At 44.2% G+C, this 21,485-nt stretch overlaps 1 protein-coding gene across 1 annotated transcript in view; it reads right to left on the bottom strand.

Annotated features, from left to right (window-relative positions):
• Positions 1–361: 361 nt before the first annotated feature.
• Positions 362–21,485, bottom strand: part of LOC142825342 (maestro heat-like repeat-containing protein family member 2B) — a 35,225-nt gene continuing 14,101 nt past the window's right edge. The window contains exons 8-21 of the mRNA XM_075917299.1: positions 19,176–19,268; positions 18,415–18,484; positions 18,187–18,300; positions 16,868–16,941; positions 16,027–16,149; positions 14,446–14,569; positions 13,090–13,199; positions 10,834–10,986; positions 9,436–9,590; positions 7,755–7,917; positions 7,115–7,311; positions 5,685–5,822; positions 5,365–5,476; positions 362–888 (exon numbers count right to left, since the gene is read on the bottom strand). Coding sequence (XP_075773414.1) covers positions 733–888; positions 5,365–5,476; positions 5,685–5,822; positions 7,115–7,311; positions 7,755–7,917; positions 9,436–9,590; positions 10,834–10,986; positions 13,090–13,199; positions 14,446–14,569; positions 16,027–16,149; positions 16,868–16,941; positions 18,187–18,300; positions 18,415–18,484; positions 19,176–19,268 — 1,782 coding nt within the window. The 3' untranslated portion in view covers positions 362–732. The remainder of the gene's footprint in view (positions 889–5,364; positions 5,477–5,684; positions 5,823–7,114; positions 7,312–7,754; positions 7,918–9,435; positions 9,591–10,833; positions 10,987–13,089; positions 13,200–14,445; positions 14,570–16,026; positions 16,150–16,867; positions 16,942–18,186; positions 18,301–18,414; positions 18,485–19,175; positions 19,269–21,485) is intronic.

The following is a 21,485-nucleotide window of genomic DNA, read 5'->3' as shown; positions in this document are numbered from 1 at the left end:
CCAAAATAATGTCTGTTTGACTAGAGCACCTCTTTTAGAAAAACAGCCCATCTTGTTTTTAAAGTTGCTACTGATAGAGACCCCACCACAACCCTTGGTAAATGGTTCCAATGATTAAAATTACCATTAAAATGTATGCCTTACTAGCAGTCTGAATTAGTTTAGCTTCATTCCCCCTCCCTCCCCCATTGAATCTAAAGGCACATTTTCTAGCCCTTTGAAAATTCTTGTGACTCTTCTCCAATTTATCAACATCCTTCTTGAATTGCAGGCATGATCCTGACAGTATTCTAGCAGTTCTCACACCAGTGCCATAAGCAGAGGTAAAATAACTTCTTTATTCTTATTCAGAATCCCTCTGTCTATGCCTCCGAGGATCACCTCAGCTCTTTTGGTCACAGCTTTGTACTGGGTGCTTACGTTCAGCTGATTATCTATCATGATTTGAGTTTTTTAGTGTCTCTGTTTCCTGGAATAGAATCTCTCATCGTGGAAATAAAGCCTACACTCTTCATTCCTAGGAGTATACATTTACATATGATCATATTAAGTACATATTGTTTCCTTATGCCCAGCTTACCAAGAGAACAAACCTGCTGTGTATTGACTGCAAAGAGGTTACAGGGGTATGAGAGAGCAGACATTGGCCTAGTGCATTGTGCATGGCCTCTGTAAATCCTGAGCAATTGTTTCCTTTAGTTTCTCTAGTTATGCTGCATTGTATTCAGTATTCTATCTTACCTTCTCAGGTGCCCCATAGACTAAATTGCCTAGGCCTCTTACAGCCATTTGACGGACAATGCTGTTATTGTCCCGTGACCTTTCTTCTAAGCTATGTAAGATAGACTTAAGGATCTTCTTCTCCCTGAGTATGGGATCAGTCATTAGCTGAAATAAAATCAACATGTCCATTAGCTCTAATATGTTCATTAAGATAGCGAATATAATTTGAGGAGACACGTAATACACTGTAATTTATTATTCTATATGAATGAGTACTGTGTTAAAAACATGGATTTTTCCTTTTAGGCACTATAATGGGTGATTGCTCATCCCTTGAAAGCCTCTCAGTGACTGCATTTGATACCACAATCCTTTTCTCGCCCAGGTGCATCCTGCCAGTCGATCTTAGTGAGTCTTCCATGGCTCAGCCCTCTGGCCAAGTCCCAAAGTCCAAACAAATGCCTTTTAGGTCCTGTTGCCCTCACTAGGGTCTTCAGCCCCAACTCTGGACCCTTTATAGTCTGTTCTTTGTTCAACCTCTCCATAAGCCTTGTCCCCTTCATCGGGTTTATGCCACTGGGGAACCTGAGCCTGCCCACTACTCTTGGTTCCAACCTAGAAATAGCAGCGAGTCATTGCTTCATTTCAGTTTATTGCTACTTTTTCCTTGGGTTCTTCCTATGGGGCCACTTTCAGTTTCTCCCTCTAATTATATGTTTAAGGCTCGTAAGGACTCTCTCTCTGCAAATTCAGCTTCAGAAAATGCTGCCTGAAATAAACCCCTGTGAATTGGTTTGGCCAGAGAATAGCATCTTTTCTTGGCCCTCCACTTCCTGAAAGGAACTGACCTAATAAAGCCCTGTAGCTCCATATATCTGAGCCAGCTGGGCTCTGATTGGCAGCTTTCATGAGGCCTCTCTAGGCAGACCTTGAAAACCCACGTTTGTGACTCCTTTCCTAGGTGGGGTGTAGAAAGATTTTGGGGCACAAACAGATTCCTAGAACCACCAGATGAGCCTCTAAAATAGCGACTTAGCGTAAATGTGAAATATGACACAGACGTTATAGCAAGGCTGTGGAGAGGGAGGATGCTCCAGTAGTTAGCAGCCTAGGACTTAGGAGGTTCCAGTTCAATTTCCTGCACCCTCAAAGACTTCCTAGATGATGTTGGGCAAGTCACTTGGGCCTTCTGTGCATCAGTTTCCTGTTTGCAAAATGGGACTAATAGTGTTTCCCTGCCTCACAGGGGTATTGTAGGGATACATACTTTTAAAGAGTTTTGAGGCACTCAGATACTACATTATCATTTTGAAGTACTCAGATAATACAAGTTTCTAAAAGGATGTTTTAAGGAAGATGGAGAAAAATTGTTCTCCTTGGCCTCTAAGGATAGGATAAGAAGCAATGAGCTTAAATTACATCAAGGGAAGTTTAGGTTGGACAGCAGGAAAAACGTCCTGCCTGTCAGGGTGGTTAAACCCTGCAATAAATTGCCTCAGGAGATTGTGGAATCTGCATCACTAGAAATATTTAAGAGCAGGTTAGACAAACACCTGTCAGGGATGATCTAGACTGTGCTTGGTCCTGCCGTGATGGCTGGGGATTGGACTCGAAGACCTCTCAAGATCCCTTCCAGTTCTAATGTTCTATGAATCTATTATTCTACATTAATGAGAATCTAAGATAGATGTTAATGTATTTGTATGTTGCTTATTTTATAGTATTAGGACACTAGATTCATTTAGAAGATTTGCTGAGCTAGACCAAAATCAGGAGCTGTTGGTCAGTATTAGCCCTAGGAATTGTCAGAAAAGGTCTAGTAATGCAAATTCTATGGCTACATCTACATTGGCATGATTTTGCGCATAAGCAGCTGCCAGTCTACACTGGCGGGGAGTTCTTGCACAAGAACACTGACATTCTAATGTCTAAAATCAGTGCTTCTTGCGCAAAAACTATGATGCTCCCGCTCAGGAAAAAGCCCTCCTGTGCAACTGTTCTTGCGCAAGAGGCCAGTGTAGACAGGCCACATTAATTTCTTGTGCAAGAAAGCCCAATGGCTAAAATGGCCATCGGAGCTTTCTTGCGCAAGAGAGCGTCTACACTGGCACGGATGATTTTGCAGAAAAGCGCCTCTTAGCACAACAGCACATGCCAGTCTAGACGCTCTCTTGCGCAAATATTCTAATGCAAAAACTCTTGCGTTAAAAGTATGGGTATGTCTACACTACAAAGTTAATTCGAACTAACAGCCATTAGTTCGAATTAACTTTAATAGCGGCTATACATACAAACTGCTAGTTCGAATTTAAATCGAACTAGCGGAGCGCTTAATTCGAACTAGGTAAACCTCATTCTACGAGGAGTAACGCCTCGTTCGAATTAAGTAGTTCAAATTAAGGGCTGTGTAGCCACTTAATTCGAACTAGTTGGAGGCTAACCCTAATCAGGTTGCCCTGATGGCCACTCTGGGCCAAACCAGGGAAACTTTTCTGCCCCTCTCCCAGCCCCAGAGCCCTTAAAGGGGCATGGTCTGGCTACAGTGCCTGTGCCACTGGCAAGCCTGCCAGCACCCAGCCAGCAGACCCTGCACCTGGCATGGCATGAGCCAGCCACCCGCTGCCACCCAGCCCTCCGCCTCTCCCCAGGACCAGGCTGGCGGCTCCTAGGAGCCTGCCCAGGGCCACAAGAGGCAGGCGCCCGCCTGGTCTAGTGCAGAGATCGTGGACATTATCGAGGTTTGGGGGGAGGCCTCCAGCGTCCACGACCTCCACACTAGGCACAGGAATGCAGCCGTCTAGGGCAGGATAGCTGCCAGCCTGGCCACCAAAGGCCACATCCAAACCCAGGAGCAGGTTTGCATGAAAATCAAGTTGTTCCAGTGAGACCCCCGACCCTGAGCCCTGCGCTTAGTACATAAGAACATAAGAATGTCCGTACTGGGTCAGACCAAAGGTCCATCTAGTCCAGTAGCCTGTCTGCCAACAGCGGCCAACACCAGGTACCCCAGAGGGGATGGACCGAAGACAATGACCAAGCAATTTGTCTCGTGCCATCCATCTTCAGCCTTCCACAAACAGAGGCCAGGGACACCATTCCTACCCCCTGGCTAATAGCACTCCACGGACCCAACCTCCATGAATTTATCTAACTTCTCTTTAAACTCTGTTATAGTTCTAGGCTTCAAAGCCTCCTGTGGCAAGGAGTTCCACAGGTTGACTATAAGAAGAACTTTGTGTGAAGAAGAACTTTCTTTTATTAGTTTTAAACCTGATGTCCATTCATTTCATTTGGTGACCTCTAGTCCTTATATTATGGGAACTAATGAAGAACTTTTCTTTATGCACCCTCTCCACACCACTCATGATTTTATAGACCTCTATCATATCCCCCCTCAGTCTCCTCTTTTCTAAGCTGAAAAGTCCCAGTCTCTTTAGCCTCTCTTCATATGGGACCTGTTCCAAACCCCTAATCATTGTACTTGCCCTTTTCTGAACCCTTTCTAAGGCCATATCTTTTTTGAGGTGAGAAGACCACATCTGTAGACAGTTCTGAAGATATGGCGTACCATAGTTTTATACTTCCCCTCCTCCTTCTTCCCCTGGCTTCCCCCTTCCAGCTCCCTCCTCCCAGGTTTCTACCTCCCCTCTCCCACCCTCTTTCTTCCCCTCTCCCACCTCCTTTTCCCAGTCCCCCAGAGGTTAATCCCCCCCCGCCCCCAGTTTTGTTAAATAAAGAGAGTTTCTTTTTTTGAACACGTGTCCTTTATTTTTTACATCAGGAAGAGGGGGCTTGGGAAGGGTAAGTGGAAGGAGGTGAGGGAGGAATGGGGCACGAGCCCCCGATGGGGAGGACTGGGGTGGCTCTGCGGGCTCCTCGGGGTGGAAGCTTTCGTGTAGGGCCTCCTGGATCCTGATAGCCCCCTGATTACCTCCCCCGGATGGCAGCCTGCGGCAAGTGCAGCCGGGCTGATGGTCGAGTGCTGAAATGTGCCGAGTGTGGGCATTCAGGGCACTCCAAGACAGGACTGCTTTGATGTCCCCATCGAGTTAGACATGCAAGCGGGGAATCCTGAGAACTGTCTGTCCGGGATGGGGGTCAGGTCTTTTTAAGCACAGCCCTCGGCTAGCCTGAGGAAGCAGCTCCACACCTTAAGTCCTAACCTGATGCCCTGACGGCACTGGTTCTGGCCAGCCTTAACTTCGGTTCAGGGTCCACTCAATGTGGACATGCTATTTCGAATTAGCAAAATGCTAATTTGAATTAGTTTTTAGGTCTAAATGCACTCATTCGAATTAGCTTATTTCAAATTAACTAATTTGAATTAAGTTAATTCGAATTAGTGCTGTAGTGTAGACATACCCTATTTGCGCAAAATCTTGCCAATGTAGACGTAGCCTATCTATATCTTGCTCACTCTCTCTTAACCAGCAACTAGAATAGGCAGCTAGGCTAGGCTAGTTTAGGCCCCAAAAATAACAAAGAGAAAATGATTAAGAAAGGTGTAATGAAGTTCCTTATGAGATTTCCTTATAAAGGACACATTCTACTATCTAAAATGAATTCCTGTGAACTGAACTGTACAATTCCCCAGAGAAAGGTAAACAACAGATAACAGCCTAATGGTGGAACTGCTCATACCTGAGCAAAGAAAGCTGTGCTGGTGACTCGCTGGTTTTCTGATGGGGAATTTACCCAGGGAAGGAGGCTCTGTATGATCTCCACTGTTATTACTCCAGATCTTTGCAGAACCCTGGAAGACAAAAGGAACCACTTATGGGGCAGACTGTGCACTTCAAAAGCTTAGCTGCTATGACCATACAACTCTAAAACCTACGCATGGAAGCTCTGTGTTTCTCACCCAGGGCACCCCGCACAAAGCTATACCTGAAAGTTCCCTGTCAGTCACTCTATTTGTTGCCGATCCCTGAGGATGAAGTGCTGTCTCCTAGATCTCTTACCTCACCAGCAAACACACCCCCTCGTGGTGAGTCTGCGGATTTTCAAGAAGCATCCAAGTTTTCTGCATCCAGAGAGTTCTTATCAGTTTCTCATTCGTAGCCTTGAGAAGCACAGCCTCTAATGCTTCAATAGAAAGCCTGGGGGAAAAGAGGCACAGAACTGTAGTAACCAATAGAAAGGCACAGCCTAAGCAGTCAGGAAACCCCAGTTACTTGTCAGGTCTGTTGTTCATTGACAGTTCATCCATTGACAGTATCCTGAGGACCACTCTTTTTGGAAGGACTTAATTCCAGGAGGTATTTCAGTCTCATACATCTCATATTACTAGTGTTGCTATGGACAACATTTTGCAGTCACTTTCTCCTATCTGCAAGGTGTATGGGCACTAGCACAGTACAGTAATATGGAAAAAATACACAACCAGACCCCAAAAGCTGGGACACAGAGAGATTAGTGATCACTAATGGTTATTTTGGGGCCCTATGTCCAGCGAGATGTGACAGGGTGCTGAGAGCTTGCACTTGGGGTCAGCACTCTGGTAACTACTAGTACTAATTAGCTTCCCCAGAGAAAGCCTAATTGGATAGAAATGTACCTGATTGCCTGGCTAGAGTGGGGCTATAGAATCAACAAACCTATTATCCCATTAATAAGGAATCTGCCTAAAGGGACACCCACAGGAGTGTTTGAGGGAAACAGAGAGCAAAAGAGACAAAATGCTAGAGGCATCTAGATAGACTTATGTGTAGTGCTGGGGAGGAGCCGGTGGTCGTGGTACATGTAGGTCTCAATGACATAGGGAAGGGTAGGAGAGATGTCCTGGAGGCCAAATTTAGGTTGCTAGGAAAGAGACTGAAATCCAGGACCTCTATGGTGGCATTCTTGGAAATGCTTCCAGTTCTACGCGCAGGACCAGGTAGGCAGGCAAAGCTTCAGAGTCTCAATGTGTGGATGAGACAATGGTGTAGGGAAGAGGGGTTTGGATTTATCAAGAACTGGGGACACTTTTGGGAGAGGGGGAGCCTATACAGGAAGGATGGGCTCCACCTAAACCAGGGTGGAACCAGACTACTGGCACTAAACATTTAAAAGGCTGTAGAGCAGTTTTTAAACTAAGAGATGGGGGAAAGCCGATTGGTGGGGAGATGCAGGGAGACTTCTCTTAGAGGAGAATCCGTTGATAGAGATTCTCTAAGCTGTAGTCAGAAAGAGAGGACAAAGAGACTGAGGCCTGAGGAGGCCTAGATAGTAGTGTTTGTGTTGCCAGAGGTTGGTGGTTTCAGGGAACTGACCTATAGCAAGCACAAACAAGACTTTCTCATATTAAAAGCAGGTGATGGTAAGGTGCCTCATAACCCTGAGAACTCCTGGGGAGTGTCACACAAATGTACTGGGATTCTCTTTGTTTTGCTCCCTTTCTTCTAATTACCTGCAAGGGTTGCCCTCACATAGTTGTTGTCCTTTTCTAAATAACCTCCTTCGGCTGCTCATCCTGGGCAAAGGCATCTTTTGTCCTAGGGTTTGGCTGATCTGCTGCAGAAGAACAGTGAACAACTCCGGGAACAGCTCCTGCACAGTTTTGCTCAACTGCAATGCTGACACCACTTCAAAGATGGCACATGTTGCCTGAAAGGAGAGCATGGTAAAAGAAGAGGTCTCTTCCTAACACTATCACACTCTCTCCCCTTCTGATACCTGCTGGACTAAATTCCCACTCCTGTCACTAACTTGATGAATGACCGAGAGCAATTCACTCCATGTGTGCCTTAGCGTCCCATATCTGTAAAAATGTGTACGACCTATCAAGGCATGTTATGAGTTGCACAAAACATTTGCAAAGCACTGTAAGAAATCTGATTCAAAGACTTTCTAATTGCCAGATATTATTAAGTGAATCAGCCACATACTCTAAATCTGCCATCTGTTGTTCCACAGAAAGCACAGCTGGAATCCAGGAAACAGTATTTCAGAAAAGAAGTGCCCATATGACAATATTATACCACTCATCTAGCTTTCCATCAGCATGTGTGTCACAAGGCAGAGAAATACATGTCTGTCGTCTAACTTACTGTGAGAGGTTCAGCAGCTGCTAAATGCAGGTCAGTTTCTGTCTCTGAGGTCGTGCTTCCTTCTTGGCTTGTTGGAGTCTTTATTCTTTCTATTAGGACCTTCAGGACTTGAGGGGCGAGCAAGGGATCTGTCCCCAGAGATCTCCACAGCTCAGTGGTGTCACTGCAATTTAACATAAGTTATATGTGACCCCTGGAGACTTTTGTGGCTCTGACTATATGCATCATATTCAAGTAAAGAACAAATTTTCTCCTTGACTATGATCAGGGCTCACCAACCGCGCTGTCCGGCGATCTGCGCATGCACAGATCGCCCAAACCTGGCTCTTCCAGGTTACAATCTACACGCCATGGGTGAGTAGATTGTATTATTTGTCAAGCCCTGCCTATGATGAGCAAGTTCAGAGTGCTGTCCTCCTTATATGGTCCTCATGTTTTACATATTGAGTTTCTAGTTACAGAACTAAGTTAAATTACATTTCAGGTTACATTTCTACAGTGCATGACTATTTGGGGATCCTGGAGGTATCCTGAAATAGCTACCCCACATTTACACAAGCAGCCCGTTATTTTGAAATATTTTTCAAAATAATGGGCACACTATTTTGCCATCCCAATAAACTTTGTTGCATGAGGGATAAGGGATGGCTTGAAATAGCACATTATTTCGACATTTGGTGCTGTGTAGAAGCGCCACATTTCAAAATAGGCTATGCAAAATATGATACGCAATTTGCAGAGTGCATATTGTGCATCTTATTTCAAGTTTAGGGTGCTGTATAGACACAACCCTAGTCTTACTGCACCATAACCATTAATGCTAGACTTCAGAAGGAAAGGACACAGAGATCTAATCACAGTTCCTGTTTTCCTACTTCTCAGTAGATATGGAATCATGAGCATGTGATGCCCAAAGATCTACGGCCTGGGAGACAAGTTGAAGAAAGAAAAATGATCTTCCTACTAACTGGATGTACAACTATGAGAACAAATATTTGTGGCTAGCCCATGACCTCTTCACAAATGGCATTCCCTGGCCTCTATTTGCCAGAATGGGCATGTTCTGTTCACTCCCTATGGGGCACCTGGCATTGGCCACTGTCTGAAGACAGGATCCTGGGCTAGATGGACGTTTGGTCTGACCCACTACAGCCGTTCTCATGTTCTTAGATTCCTGCACTGATGACTGATAATTCAGCTAGGGATGTTTGAATGAAATGATAGATATGCTTACCACCCTGTCTTTAAGTACCAAGAATGACAATTCCATTCCAGCAGCCATACCCTTGCTGATACCAAAAGCCTGGTGCCCTATCCTTGCTAATCAGCCAGGAATTTGGATTTGAAGCTTTCATGCTACCAGAAAACGAACAGTCACTGGCAATTTCCAGGGTGATGTTAGTTCAGGGGTCTGGAGAGGCAAAAGTCCACTCCAGTGATGCCAGTAAAGGGAAGTCTTTAGGATGCCAAAGCAACTATTAATTAATGGAAACAGAATGACACTTAATTTCTCCCTGCACCCACCTTGACATGGTCTTGGACCTTTCTGCAGAAAGACCCAAGCTATTAACCTTTAGGAATTATCTCAAACTGTCTGTGGCTTAAATGAAGCCTTACATCTTCCAGTGAAGCCGTGGGATCCATGGTTACCAAAATGAACACTGTAAGGAGCACTATATACCTGTCCATCGGCAGACGTTTCATGAGGAGGCTGAAGATCACTGCCTCTAGGTGATGGTGACCTAGAATGGACACTGCCTCCACCAGGAACTGCCTCAAGCTACCCTGCTTGATGGTAGGCATGTGAACGTATATTCTACTCAGGATAGCTGGCACCTGGACAGAATAAAACCAGAAAAAATGTCCCTTTTCCATTCTCTCCATTCATTCTGCAGAACCAAAACGTTTATTTAGTCGTTTAGCAATTTGCTGTTCTTGTAGAAAATCCTTCCTTCAAAAAACAAGTATTTAGACATGGCTGCATAGATTTAACCCACAAAAATTATACATATCTCTGCCCATACCTGGCTGCAACACCGGGTTAAGACATGCTGAGGCCCTAAGCTATGTCAAGTTAAAGAGGCCTCATTGCATTTCCAAAAAAACATGTATTATTCTAACAGAAAGGACAATGAAAATAGAAATAATCTATCTATCTATCTATCTATCTATCTATCTATCTATCTATCTATCTATCTATCTATCTATCTATCTATCTATCTATCTATCTATCTATCTATCTATCTGTACATAGGCAAAGAGGCAAGTAAAAACTAGTAATTTGGGGGTATTTTTAGAGACCCCTCATTATCTGAGGCCCTAAGATGTAGTTCACTTAGCTTGTCTCTTGGGGCCGGATATTCTCTTTTTGCATTTTACTCGGAGTCTAATTTTTCCAAGCCTTTCATGGCTGGAAACTGTGACAACAAGATAGACAACTAATCAAGCATCTTCCTTTTCCCTTGGGGTACGGCTACACTAGCTCGTTAGTTCGAGCTAGGTAGGGTAATGAGGGCAAGCAGAGTTGCAAATGAAGCCCAGGATTTAAATATCCCAGGCTTCATTTGCATGTTCCCGGGTGCTGCCATTTTAAAATCCTCCTTAATCCGAACTCCGTGCCCGCGGCTACACGCGGCACGGAATAGGTAGTTCTAATTAAAGATCCTAATTCCATGAGGAGTAACGGTAGTTCGAATTAGGATCTTTAATTTGAACTACCTAGTCCATGCCGCATGTAGCCGCGGGCACGGAGTTTGGAGTAAGGGGGATTTAAAAATGGTGGCGCCAGGGAACATGCAAATGAAGCCCGGGATATTTAAATCTCGGGCTTCATTTGCAACTCCGCTTGCCCTCATTACCCTACCGAGCTCGAACTAACGAGCTAGTGCAGATGTACCGTTAGATTATCTCTGTCTTCTGCTGTTGATTCCCCCATTGCCTGACTCAGGATAGGAACACAGATGGAATTAACTTCCAATCCCAGGGGGAGAAACAGCAAGACTTGTGTTCACTGCAAATGATGGCAAAGACCTGAAAGCCTGCAGGTTAGCCAGAAAAACCTCTCCAGCTTCTATTTTACCTCATCCAGCATGGCACCTCCACACTCCTTCAGGATGATCTTCATCCACAGACCGGCTGCTGTGGCACAGGAGGGGCTAGCAGACAGCATACGATCCAGTATGGCCTCAATAAAATCTGTGGCTTGTTCAGAGGGAAAGTACTTACTAACCACCTGTGGACAGATCAAAAACAGGAAAGATTGCAATGATAGTCGGCTCCAGTACTTTTAAGAAAGGAGGCCTAAGAGCTGTATAGGAAAATAATGTATTCATCAGCAAATTGCTAATTGGGCTCATATCTGGCAAGGCAGTTGCAATTAAAATTTTCTCTGTAATCTTTCTAGCTACCACATCTCTATTCTACACTAATAATATCAGGTTAGATCTTAGGTTGTACAGTTAGCACAACATTGTATGGGACAAACAGGATGTAAATTTCCAGTTTATATTCTATTATGTACATGACATCTTTTCACAAAATATAAAAATATGCAAAGAGATGCATGCACACAAATATAGGTTCAGGTAAACACACAAGGTGCCAAGACTGGTTTCTCAGCTTGATGTCCCGCTCACATATTTTCCCCCTGGATGGATGGATGGATGGATGGATGGATGGATGTGCGCGCGCACATGCATGGGCATGTTCATGCAACTGTCTGGAATCTGTTTGTTTTTTACATGGCATTCATAGCATATACCTATGAAAAGCATGTTACTGATTACCCATGAATGCCTCACTCCCATAGCTCGCTCCAAGTGTGGAAAGACATCACAAAAGCATAAAACAATCATAGAATCATAGAATACTAGGACTGGAAGGGACCTTGAGAGTTCATCGAGTCCAATCCCCTGCCCTCATGGCAGGATCAAATACTGTCTAAACCATCCCTGATAGACATTTATCTAACCTACTCTTAAATATCTCCAGAAATGGAGATTCCACAACCTCCCTGGGCAATTTATTCCAGTGTTTGACTACCCTGACAATTAGGAACTTTTTCCTAATGTCCAATCTAAATCTCCCTTGCTGCAGTTTAAGCCCATTGCTTCTTGTTCTATCCCCATAGGCCAAGATGAACAAGTTTTCTCCCTCCTCCTTATGGCACCCTTTTAGATATCTGAAAACTGCTATCATGTTCCCCCTCGATCTTCTCTTTTCTAAACTAAACAAACCTAATTCCTTCAGCCTTCCCTCATAGGTCATGTTCTCTAGACCTTTCATCATTCTCGTTGCTCTTCTCTGGACCCTCTCCAATTTCTCCACATCTTTCTTGAAATGCGGTGCTCAGAACTGAACACAATACTCCAATTGAGGCCTAACCAGCGCAGAGTAGAGCGGAAGAATGACTTCTCATGTCTTGCTCACAACACCCCTGTTAATGCATCTCAGAATTATGTTTGCTTTCTTTGCAACGGCATCACACTGCTGACTCATATTCAACTTGTGGTCCACTATAACCCCTAGATCCCTTTCTGCCGTACTCCTTCCCAGACAGTCGCTTCCCATTTTGTATGTATGAAACTGATTGTTCCTTCCTAAGTGGAGAACTTGGCATTTGTCTTAAACTTCATCCTATTTACCTCAGACCATTTCTCCAATTTGTCCAAGTCATTTTGAATTAGTGACCCTATCCTGCAGATTAGTCGCAACCCCTCCCAGCTTGGTATCATCTGCAAACTTAATAAGCGTACTTTCTATATCAATATCTAAATCGTTGATGAAGATATTGAACAAAGCCGGTCCCAAAACAGACCTCTGTGGAACCCCACTTGTTATGCCTTTCCAGCAGGATTGTGAACCATTAATAACTACTCTCTGAGTATGGTTATCCAGCCAGTTATGCACCCACCTTATAGTAGCCCCATCTAAGTTGTATTTACCTAGTTTATTGATAAGAATATCATGCGAGACTGTATCAAATGCCTTACTAAAGTCTAGGTATACCACATCCACCACTTCTCCCTTATCCACAAGACTTGTTATCCTATCAAAGAAAACTATCAGATTGGTTTGACATGATTTGTTCTTTACAAATCCAGGCTGGCTGTTCCCTATCACCTTGCCACTTTCCAAGTGTTTACAGACGATTTCCTTAATTACTTGTTCCATTATCTTCCCAGGCACAGAAGTTAAACTAACTGGTCTGTAGTTTCCTGGGTTGTTCTTATTTCCCTTTTTATAGATGGGCACTATATTTGCCCTTTTCCAGTCCTCTGGACAAGGGAAAATGAATGGTGCACAGCCACTAGGACAGTCACCTAGTGTTTGTTACCTTAGCCATTTTGGAAGATGCTTGAAACAGAGCCTCAGGGTCTGGAGTTGTTAGTGCCTCACGGAGACAACTCAGCTCCTCCTCTGCTGACCCCAGGTTAGTGCACTGACCTAGGATAGAGAAAAGGAGAAAAAGTATGGCAACATTTAATAAAACTGAACCTCTGATCCATAGATAATCATACAGGAGGATCTATGGGGTATGTTATTACCAGCTGTGTGTGAAATTTTGGCCCCACTAAAGCCAATGACGAAATTCTTGTTGACTTTAACGGAGTCAGAATTTTACCGTCAGGCTATGTCTAGACTACATCCCTTTTTCGGAAAAGGGATGTAAATTAGACGTATCGCAATTGCTAATGAAGCGGGGATTTAAATCTCCCCTGCTTCATTAGCATAAAAATGGCTGCAGCTTTTTTCGGCACGGAGCTTTGCCGGAGAAAAGCGCCAGTCTAGATGCTGATCTTGTGGAAAATTAAGCCTTTTCCGAAAGATCCCTTATCCCTCCGAAAAAGGGATGTAGTCTAGACGTAGCCCCTATGTCTGAAAGTTAACAGTAATGGCATGTGATTCATTGTGATTCATACAGGATTAAACAGGCACTGTATTCTGTGTGGAGCATCTTTCTCTGTATATCTGGTTTCAGTAGCCACTCTGCTCTCAGTCTCTTTAAGGGAAAGCTGTCCTGCTCTGTCATCTCCCTCTCCCCACCCCACTCTGCAGAGCGGGGGCATATGGGCATATGGCGGGGGAGAGAGTGTGTGTGAGACAATGTGTGTGTGTGTGTGTGTGTGTGTGAGAGAGAGAGAGAGAGAGAGAGAGAGAGGGACATGCTGGCTGCCAGAGAAATCTTAGAAACAGTGCACTGCCTCTTTAGATAGGCACTCCGTTACTCACCATACTTCAGACTGGAGCAGCACTATTGTATGTGTCCCTCTCCCCAAGCTCTGCTCTGCAGAGATGATGACAAGGGCAAAGGGGTCACCCTGACTTCTGCACGTCTCCCTGCTCACCTCCCCTCCACACACCACTAGCAGCAGATAGGATGGAGCAAGGTCGGAGAGGGGCAGCTGAACACATGCTGCTGGCATGCTTGCTAATCAGCTGAGCGCTCCAGACAGAAATTCTGGGGAGAAGGGCAGATCTGGCCTGTGTGCTATATTTTGTCCACCCTCTAATATTTGCAGATTATTTATTATTTGTGCAGTTCTCTTCCAGCAATGTACTTACAAGGCCCCAATCGTTCTGTTATATAAGTGTTGCTAACAAGACAGAAAGAATTACAGATGGAAAAAATGGTCATTACAACAATGAAAGAAAGTGAAGAGTTACTTACACCTGCTCATGGTCTCCTCACCTTGTATATTGAGAAGACAGTTGATACAGTCAACCACCCTCTGACGCGATGTCGTAACTGAATCACAGGTGTATGGTGCTAACAGCCCAATCAGAGATCCAATCTGATGAAAAGTTTCCTGAGGCTAATTTTAAAAGAATGAAGAATGAAAGTTCTCCGGCTATACTGGACATTATTTGCCTTCTTTATTGTGAACTCCATTACTGTACCTGGGTACGGCACATTGGAAAACATAATCCTTGTTGTACATGCAAATTGATGGGGTCTAAATTAGCTGTAGCACTCAAGAAAAATCTCAGAGTCATTGTGGATAGTCCTCTAAAAACATCTGTTCAACATGCAGCTGCAGTTAAAAATGCTAATGGTATGTTAGGAACCACTAGGAAAAGGGATGAATAATAATATGATAAATATCATCATGCCACTGTTTCAAATCCATGGTACACTCACACCTTGAATATTGCAAGCAATTGTAGTCCTCCAACTTAAATAAAGTTAGGTTATAATTGGAAAAAGTTCAGAGAAAAGCAACAAAAATGATATGGGATATGGGACAACTCATACAAGGAGAAGTTAAAAGGACTGGGACCATTCATCTTAGAAAAGAGATGCTTACAGGGGGGTATGATAGAGCCATATAAGATGATCAGAGATGCATGATATGGGTGTCCCTATATCTCTGACTGCCTGGGGCTGGGACTGGACAACAAGGGAGAGATCACTCAACAATTGCCTTGTTCTGTTTGTTCCCTCTGATGCACATAACACCCACCACTGTCAGAAGACAGGCTACATGAACCATTTGTCTGGGGGATCCAGAATGGCCATTCATGTTTTATGTTCTTATCTGATTAAATAGAAATAGAAATTCAACTTTAACAGCGATAGAAATGTAGCTGTGTTAGTCTGGGGTAGCTGAAGCAAATGCAGGACAATGTAGCACTTTAAAGACTAACAAGATTTATTTATTTTTATTTTTTTTTAAGATGGTTTATTAGATGATGAGATTTCGTGGGCCAGACCCACTTCCTCAGATCAGGAAGTGGGTCTGGCCCACGAAAGCTCATCATCTAATAAACCATCTTGTTAGTCTTTAAAGTGCTACATTGTCCTGCATTTTGCTTCAACTTTAACAGCCTGAGAGTATAGGAATGCATCTATGACACTGACACAGCCAGCCTATGTGTGACCACAATAACTTAACAAGCGGCACTGCAATTGTATCAAGAGTCTATTTATAAAAAAGATGTGCTTCCTTATACAAGAGCATTTCACTGAAAGATTGTGTTGTCAGAATTTTCACTGACTTGCCCGAGGTCTAAGGAATGTAGGTCGCACTGTCAGATGTAAATATCCAGAATCAGATTCTGGTCTCTGTTACACTTGTGTAAATCCAAAATAATGCCACTGAAGTCAGGGGCATTACCCTGGCTTTACACGAATATCACTGATCAGATTCTAGCTCTAATCCTTCAGTCCAGCTGCATCCTTGAGCATCCAAAGCTCCCACTGAAGTCAAGGGGAACAATCAGCATGCCAGAATGGCAGAACTGAGTCCTAAGTGTTAAGAACTCTCCTTACCAGATTTCTGGTGGACACATCGAACTCTCTGAATACATAGGCGACCATATCCCCTGCTGCACAATTCTCCACACTTCCTGAACTGAGCAGCTTCAGGACAAAATGGAGAGCTGCCATCCTCACCTGCAAGGGTAGAGATTATGCACGAGTTATTATTATCTCTTCTGCATGCAATATGAGACAGGATATGAGAGTCCTTTTGCTTTTGCTTTTATCTCTTTGGAATAGTGGCTGAAGTACAAATGATTAACACATCTGTTATGTAAATTCCTTGCAACACTGGCTACAGAAGTACCATGCAAATGCCAGTTTTCACTTTCAGGTGACACTGTAATTAGGAAAAAGGCAGCATTTTCTCCTATAAATGTAAACAAACTTGTTTGTCTTAGTGTCTGGCTGAACAAGAAGTAGGTCTGAATGGACTTGTAGACTCTAAAGTTTTACATTGTTTCGTTACAGTTAACAAAAAATATCTACATTTGTAAGTTGCATTTTCACGCTAAAGAGATTGCTCTACATCACTTCTATGAGATGAATTGAAAAATATTATTTCTTTTGTCATTTTTACAATGCAAATGTTTGTTATAAAAATAATATAAAGTGCATAGTACACACTTGTCATTGTGTTGTAATTGAAATCAATATATTTGAAAATGTAAAAAACCACAAAAATATTTAATAAATTTCAATTTTTAATCGCATTAATTTTTAGTTAACTGTGATTAATTGAAACCCTATTAATAATCTCACCCTAAAAATGTGTCTCATTGCCAGACTCTCCACTGAGTGAAATACTTCCCAGATATTAACAGCAATACCACTATTCCACACACAATCTTACCTTAGCACTCTGATCACTGAGAGCAGATTGCACTGCCTTCACAATCAGAAACTTTCTAACTCTTGTCTCAGGCACTGAAAGATAAGGAGAAGTGTGCAATATAGTATATCTTTGTTCCAAACACTCATGCTCCACATTAGAATGTGTCCTGTGCCCTATTTAAGAGTACTACCAAGCTTCACTCATATACAGAATCAGCGGGGAAAATATAGGACCAGACTCTGATCTCAGTTACACCAGTCTAAGTCTGAAGTATTTCCACTTCTGTAAATAGCACCATCATACTATCCTGATGGAAATATTGTAAGAGAGTTAGACAAATGGAGGTTAGTGAAGTTAGTCTGTGTTTACCACCAGTATAGCAGAATTCGGAATCTATTCTAGAGTGTCTAATACTTATTCAGTCAGGAGTACTATTTTGTTTTTATCTCATTATTATTAACATGCATCCGCCACAAGATTACATTTGTATTTGTACCTTGAAAATATTTTAGGCTACATTCAGCACTTAATTAACCCTGTTGATTTCTGTGTGACCACATGGGAGTTACTTAGCGCAGCACTGGGTCCCTTTAGTGAATTTCCAACCCTCTGGTGAGCATGCATCTAAAAGGGTGTCGCAAGGAGAAGGGAGAAAAATTGTTCTCTTTGGCCTCTGATGATAGGACAAGAAGCAATGGGCTTAAATTGCAGCAAGGGAGGTTTAGGTTGGACATTAGGAAACACGTCCCAACTGTTAGGTTGGTTAAACACTGTGAAAAATTGCCCAGGGAAGTTGTGGAATCTCCACCACTGGAGATATTTAAGAGCAGATTGGATAGACACCTATCAGGGGTGATCTAGACAGTGCTTGGTCCTGCCATGAGGGCAGGGGACTGGACTTGATGACCTCTCAAGGTCCCTTCCAGTTCTAATAATCTATGACTATATGACTCTATGTGTTGCAGCAGGGGCAGATGACCGTTTTGCGGGGCCCCGGGCAGCATAATTCCGCGGGGCCCCCCCTTTGCCACGGCGCATGCACAGTGATGCCATGCTCATGCGCGGTGGCACCACGGCGCGTGCGCGGGGCTTTTTGAAGCGCGGGACCTGGGGCGGCCACCCCACTCGCCCTGCCCTATATCCGCCCCTGTGTTACAGATCCTCTGTGCCCCATTTGCAGAGATCATGAGTATGTTATAGCCCTACCATGCCTGCAAAGCCTTGGTTCTTTAGATCAACCTATAGCAGCTCATGCTTTTAGCTCTGGATGTCCCCAACTCAACCCCCAGCACGATGGCGATGATCGCAGCAGTCACAGTTACTCCTGTGTTACTTACAGTCAGCACCAATAATAGCTGTGAGCAGATTCAGGGATGCCACACGAACAGTCTCATTCTCAATCTTCAGCTGCGAGTGCAGAAATGCTATGAGGTCATCAGGAGAAGAACGGGCTGCAAAGGAAGAAATCACATCCTCACTAACAACTGAAAGCTCATTCTTACCACACCTACAAAAGAAGGAAGTTACAAGGAAACTACTGTGTAATTTGGAGTCTCTTCCCCTACCTAGCAGTAGGATACAATAGCACAGCTCCATTTGATTTTCCATGATGAGCTGCTGAGTTGGAGAACAGATCTGTGGGAAGAAGAGAAGTGATCAAAGGAAAACTAATCAGAACAAGCAACTGAAAAGAAGATGCTCAATTAATTTCTAAGCACTCACTTCCTACCTTTCCAAATAGAGCTCTGAACCCAAAATAAATGGTACTGACTGCACAACAAGAATCAGAAACAATGACCGATACACTGGATAACAGAAGTTCATGCTTTCAAAGTGTTTTTAGCAGCAGAGCTAATTGAATCAAGACTTGACCCTTGGTAACTGGTTCAAATGGTTAATTATTCCACCATAAAAATGTAGGCCTTATTTGCAGTCTGAATTTGTCCAGCTTCATTTTCTAGTTATTGGCTCACGTTCTGCCTTTCTCTGCTAGATTATTACATATGTTTCCCCACATAGATATTATAGACTGCAATTAAGTCACCCTGTCACAGGATAGGTCCTCCCCATTTGGATGGGATCAGTTTTTACTATATAACTCTAACTCCCTCTAAGAACTGGCTTATGCTAAAATTGCTTTACAAACTGAGCTGGATTTTAGCTAATAAAATGAGACCACTATCTGCTTATTCTTAAGCCAGCAGAAACCAATAAGGCATGAGAAGGTCTCCGGGCTCTTCACTAGCATTCAAAAGATGTTTATTCTTAATATGCTTCAGATCTGCTGTGCTTAAGCTCAAGTGATACAAGAACAAGTTCCCCTCACCTGGTCGTGCAGAGCACTGCAGATGGCTTGAAATTTCCCTTCAGGTAGAAGGATCTTATATTCACCGGAGACTTCCAAGAGCTGCCTCAGACTCTACAACAGAGGGTGAAAGTTAGAAGGTGGGCATACAAAGGAGCAATATGCAATGACTGAAGCAGGTTCATGGAATTCATAGATTCCAAGGCCAAAAGGGATGATTGTCATCAACTAGTCAGGCCTTCTGTATGACACAGGCCTTAGAAATTGCCAAAATAATTCCTAAAGCAGAACTTTCAGAAAAAAATCCAATCTTGATTTTAAAATGATCACCTTGACTCTTGGTAAATGGTTTGAATGGCTAATATCCCACCACTGAAAAGGTAGACCTTATTTCCCATCTGAATGGATCCTGTTTCAGCTTGTAGCCACTGGATCATATCATGCCTTTCTCTGCTAGGTCATTACATATATTTCCCCATGAAGATATTATAGACTGTAAGTAAGTCACCTGTCACAGGGTAGGTCCACCCTGTTTGGATGGTATCAGGTTGTGGAGGAGTTAAAGAACTAAGGCAGCCCAAGTGACCTAGTCTCCCCAACCACCATAGCAGGCCTGGTTCTTAGAGCAGCATTGCCTAATAGTCAGGGTCAGTGCAGCAGCCCTTTAATGAGGCTCTTCAGCTCAATGACCCAAGCCCTTCTAGGTACGACCGTGCAACCTAGTGCTCAACCACCCTTTGGGGCAAACCAGTGTTGCCTAGTGGCCAGCCCTTCTCCACCAGGCTCTACCTACTCCACAGGGTCCCAGCCCAGGGCCTTGTCTTGCAGCTCAATGGGGTTTCTTCCAAAACATGCAGAGTCAAAGCCTAATACCTCAACTCAATAATGCTTAGTTCACATAGATTACTTCCCACCATTCTTCTGCAGCAGGTCATCTCAGTAACTCCGTGGTCTCTCCTCCATCTGTGGCATTGGATGGTTGTGGGGGGGTCAACTGGAACCACAGGCTGGCTGGTTTCTGCATCCTAGGGCACTGGCAGTCCCTCCACAAAAGCCTGCAAAGCACCTCTGCTCCCTTCAGCTGTCAGCCTAGACAGAACTGAGCTGCTCCCTTTTATATCCTGATTCCAGTTGGAGCATTCCCAGCAAGTATGAAGGGGCATAGCCCACAGATCATGATTAGCCCCCGCTGAACCATGCATGGTGGGTATCCTCTGTCACAAACACTCCCCCTTAAGAGGGTGTCCATTGGTGGACCTTCCTCTTCATCGTCTCCTTCCACTTGGGAGAAGTCTGTGTTTGCATGAGCCTTCCCTGCCCCAGTGTAACATACAGAAGTCATAGGGTTGGAGCGGGAAGTACTACCTCATGATTCAGGCACTGGTGTCCTTCATGTTATTAATCCATCTGAGGGGTGCATGGTTGGTGACCAGTTGAAAGGGCTTCCCCAGTACAGAATATCCCAGGGTATGTCTACACTACAGCGCTAATTCGAACTAACTTAGTTCGAATTAGTTAATTCGAACTAAGCTAATTCGAACTAATGCATCCAGACTAAAAAAACTAGTTCGAATTAGCGTTTTGCTAATTCGAACTAGCATGTCCACATTAAGTGGACCCTGAACCGGGGTTAAGGATGGCCGGAAGCAGTGCCGGCAGGGCATCAGATGAGGACTTAGAGCGTGGAGCTGCTGCCTCAGGCTAGCCGAGGGCTGTGCTTAAAGGGACCCGACCCCCACCCCGGACAGACAGTTCTCAGGGGTGCCCCTCTTGCAAAGCAGTCCTGGCTTGGAGTGCTCTGAGTGCCCACACTGGGCACATCACAGCACTCGGCCATCAGACCGGCTGTACTTGCCGCAGGCTGCCATCTGGGGAGAGGGAGCAATTGGGGGGCTGCAGGAGAGCTTCCACCCCCAGAAGCCCGCAGAGCCAGCCCAGTCCTCCCCGTCGGGGGCTCGTACCCCATTCCTCCCTCACCTCCTTCCACTTACCCTTCCCTAGCCCCCCTTCCTGATGTACAAAATAAAGAAAACGTGTGGTCAAAAATAGAATCTGTCTTTATTGAACAAAACTGGGGGAGACTGGGAAAAGGAGGTGGGAGAGGGGAAGAGAGAGGGTGGGAGAGGGGAGGGCAACTACAATGATCAGAGGTTTGGAACAGGTCCCATATAAAGAGAGGCTAAAGAGACTGGGACTTCTCAGCTTAGAAAAGAGGAGACTGAGGGGGGATAGGATAGAAGTCCATAAAAGCATGAGTGGGGTGGAGAGGGTGCATTAAGAAAAGTTCTCCATTAGTCCCCATAATAGAAGGACTAGAGGACACCAAAGGAA

Source organism: Pelodiscus sinensis, unplaced genomic scaffold (assembly GCF_049634645.1).
Source record: "Pelodiscus sinensis isolate JC-2024 unplaced genomic scaffold, ASM4963464v1 ctg49, whole genome shotgun sequence".
NCBI classification, from domain to species: domain Eukaryota; kingdom Metazoa; phylum Chordata; order Testudines; family Trionychidae; genus Pelodiscus; species Pelodiscus sinensis.
The sequence above is the reverse complement of the archived record's forward strand: the minus strand, read 5'-3'. Positions and strand labels throughout refer to the sequence as shown.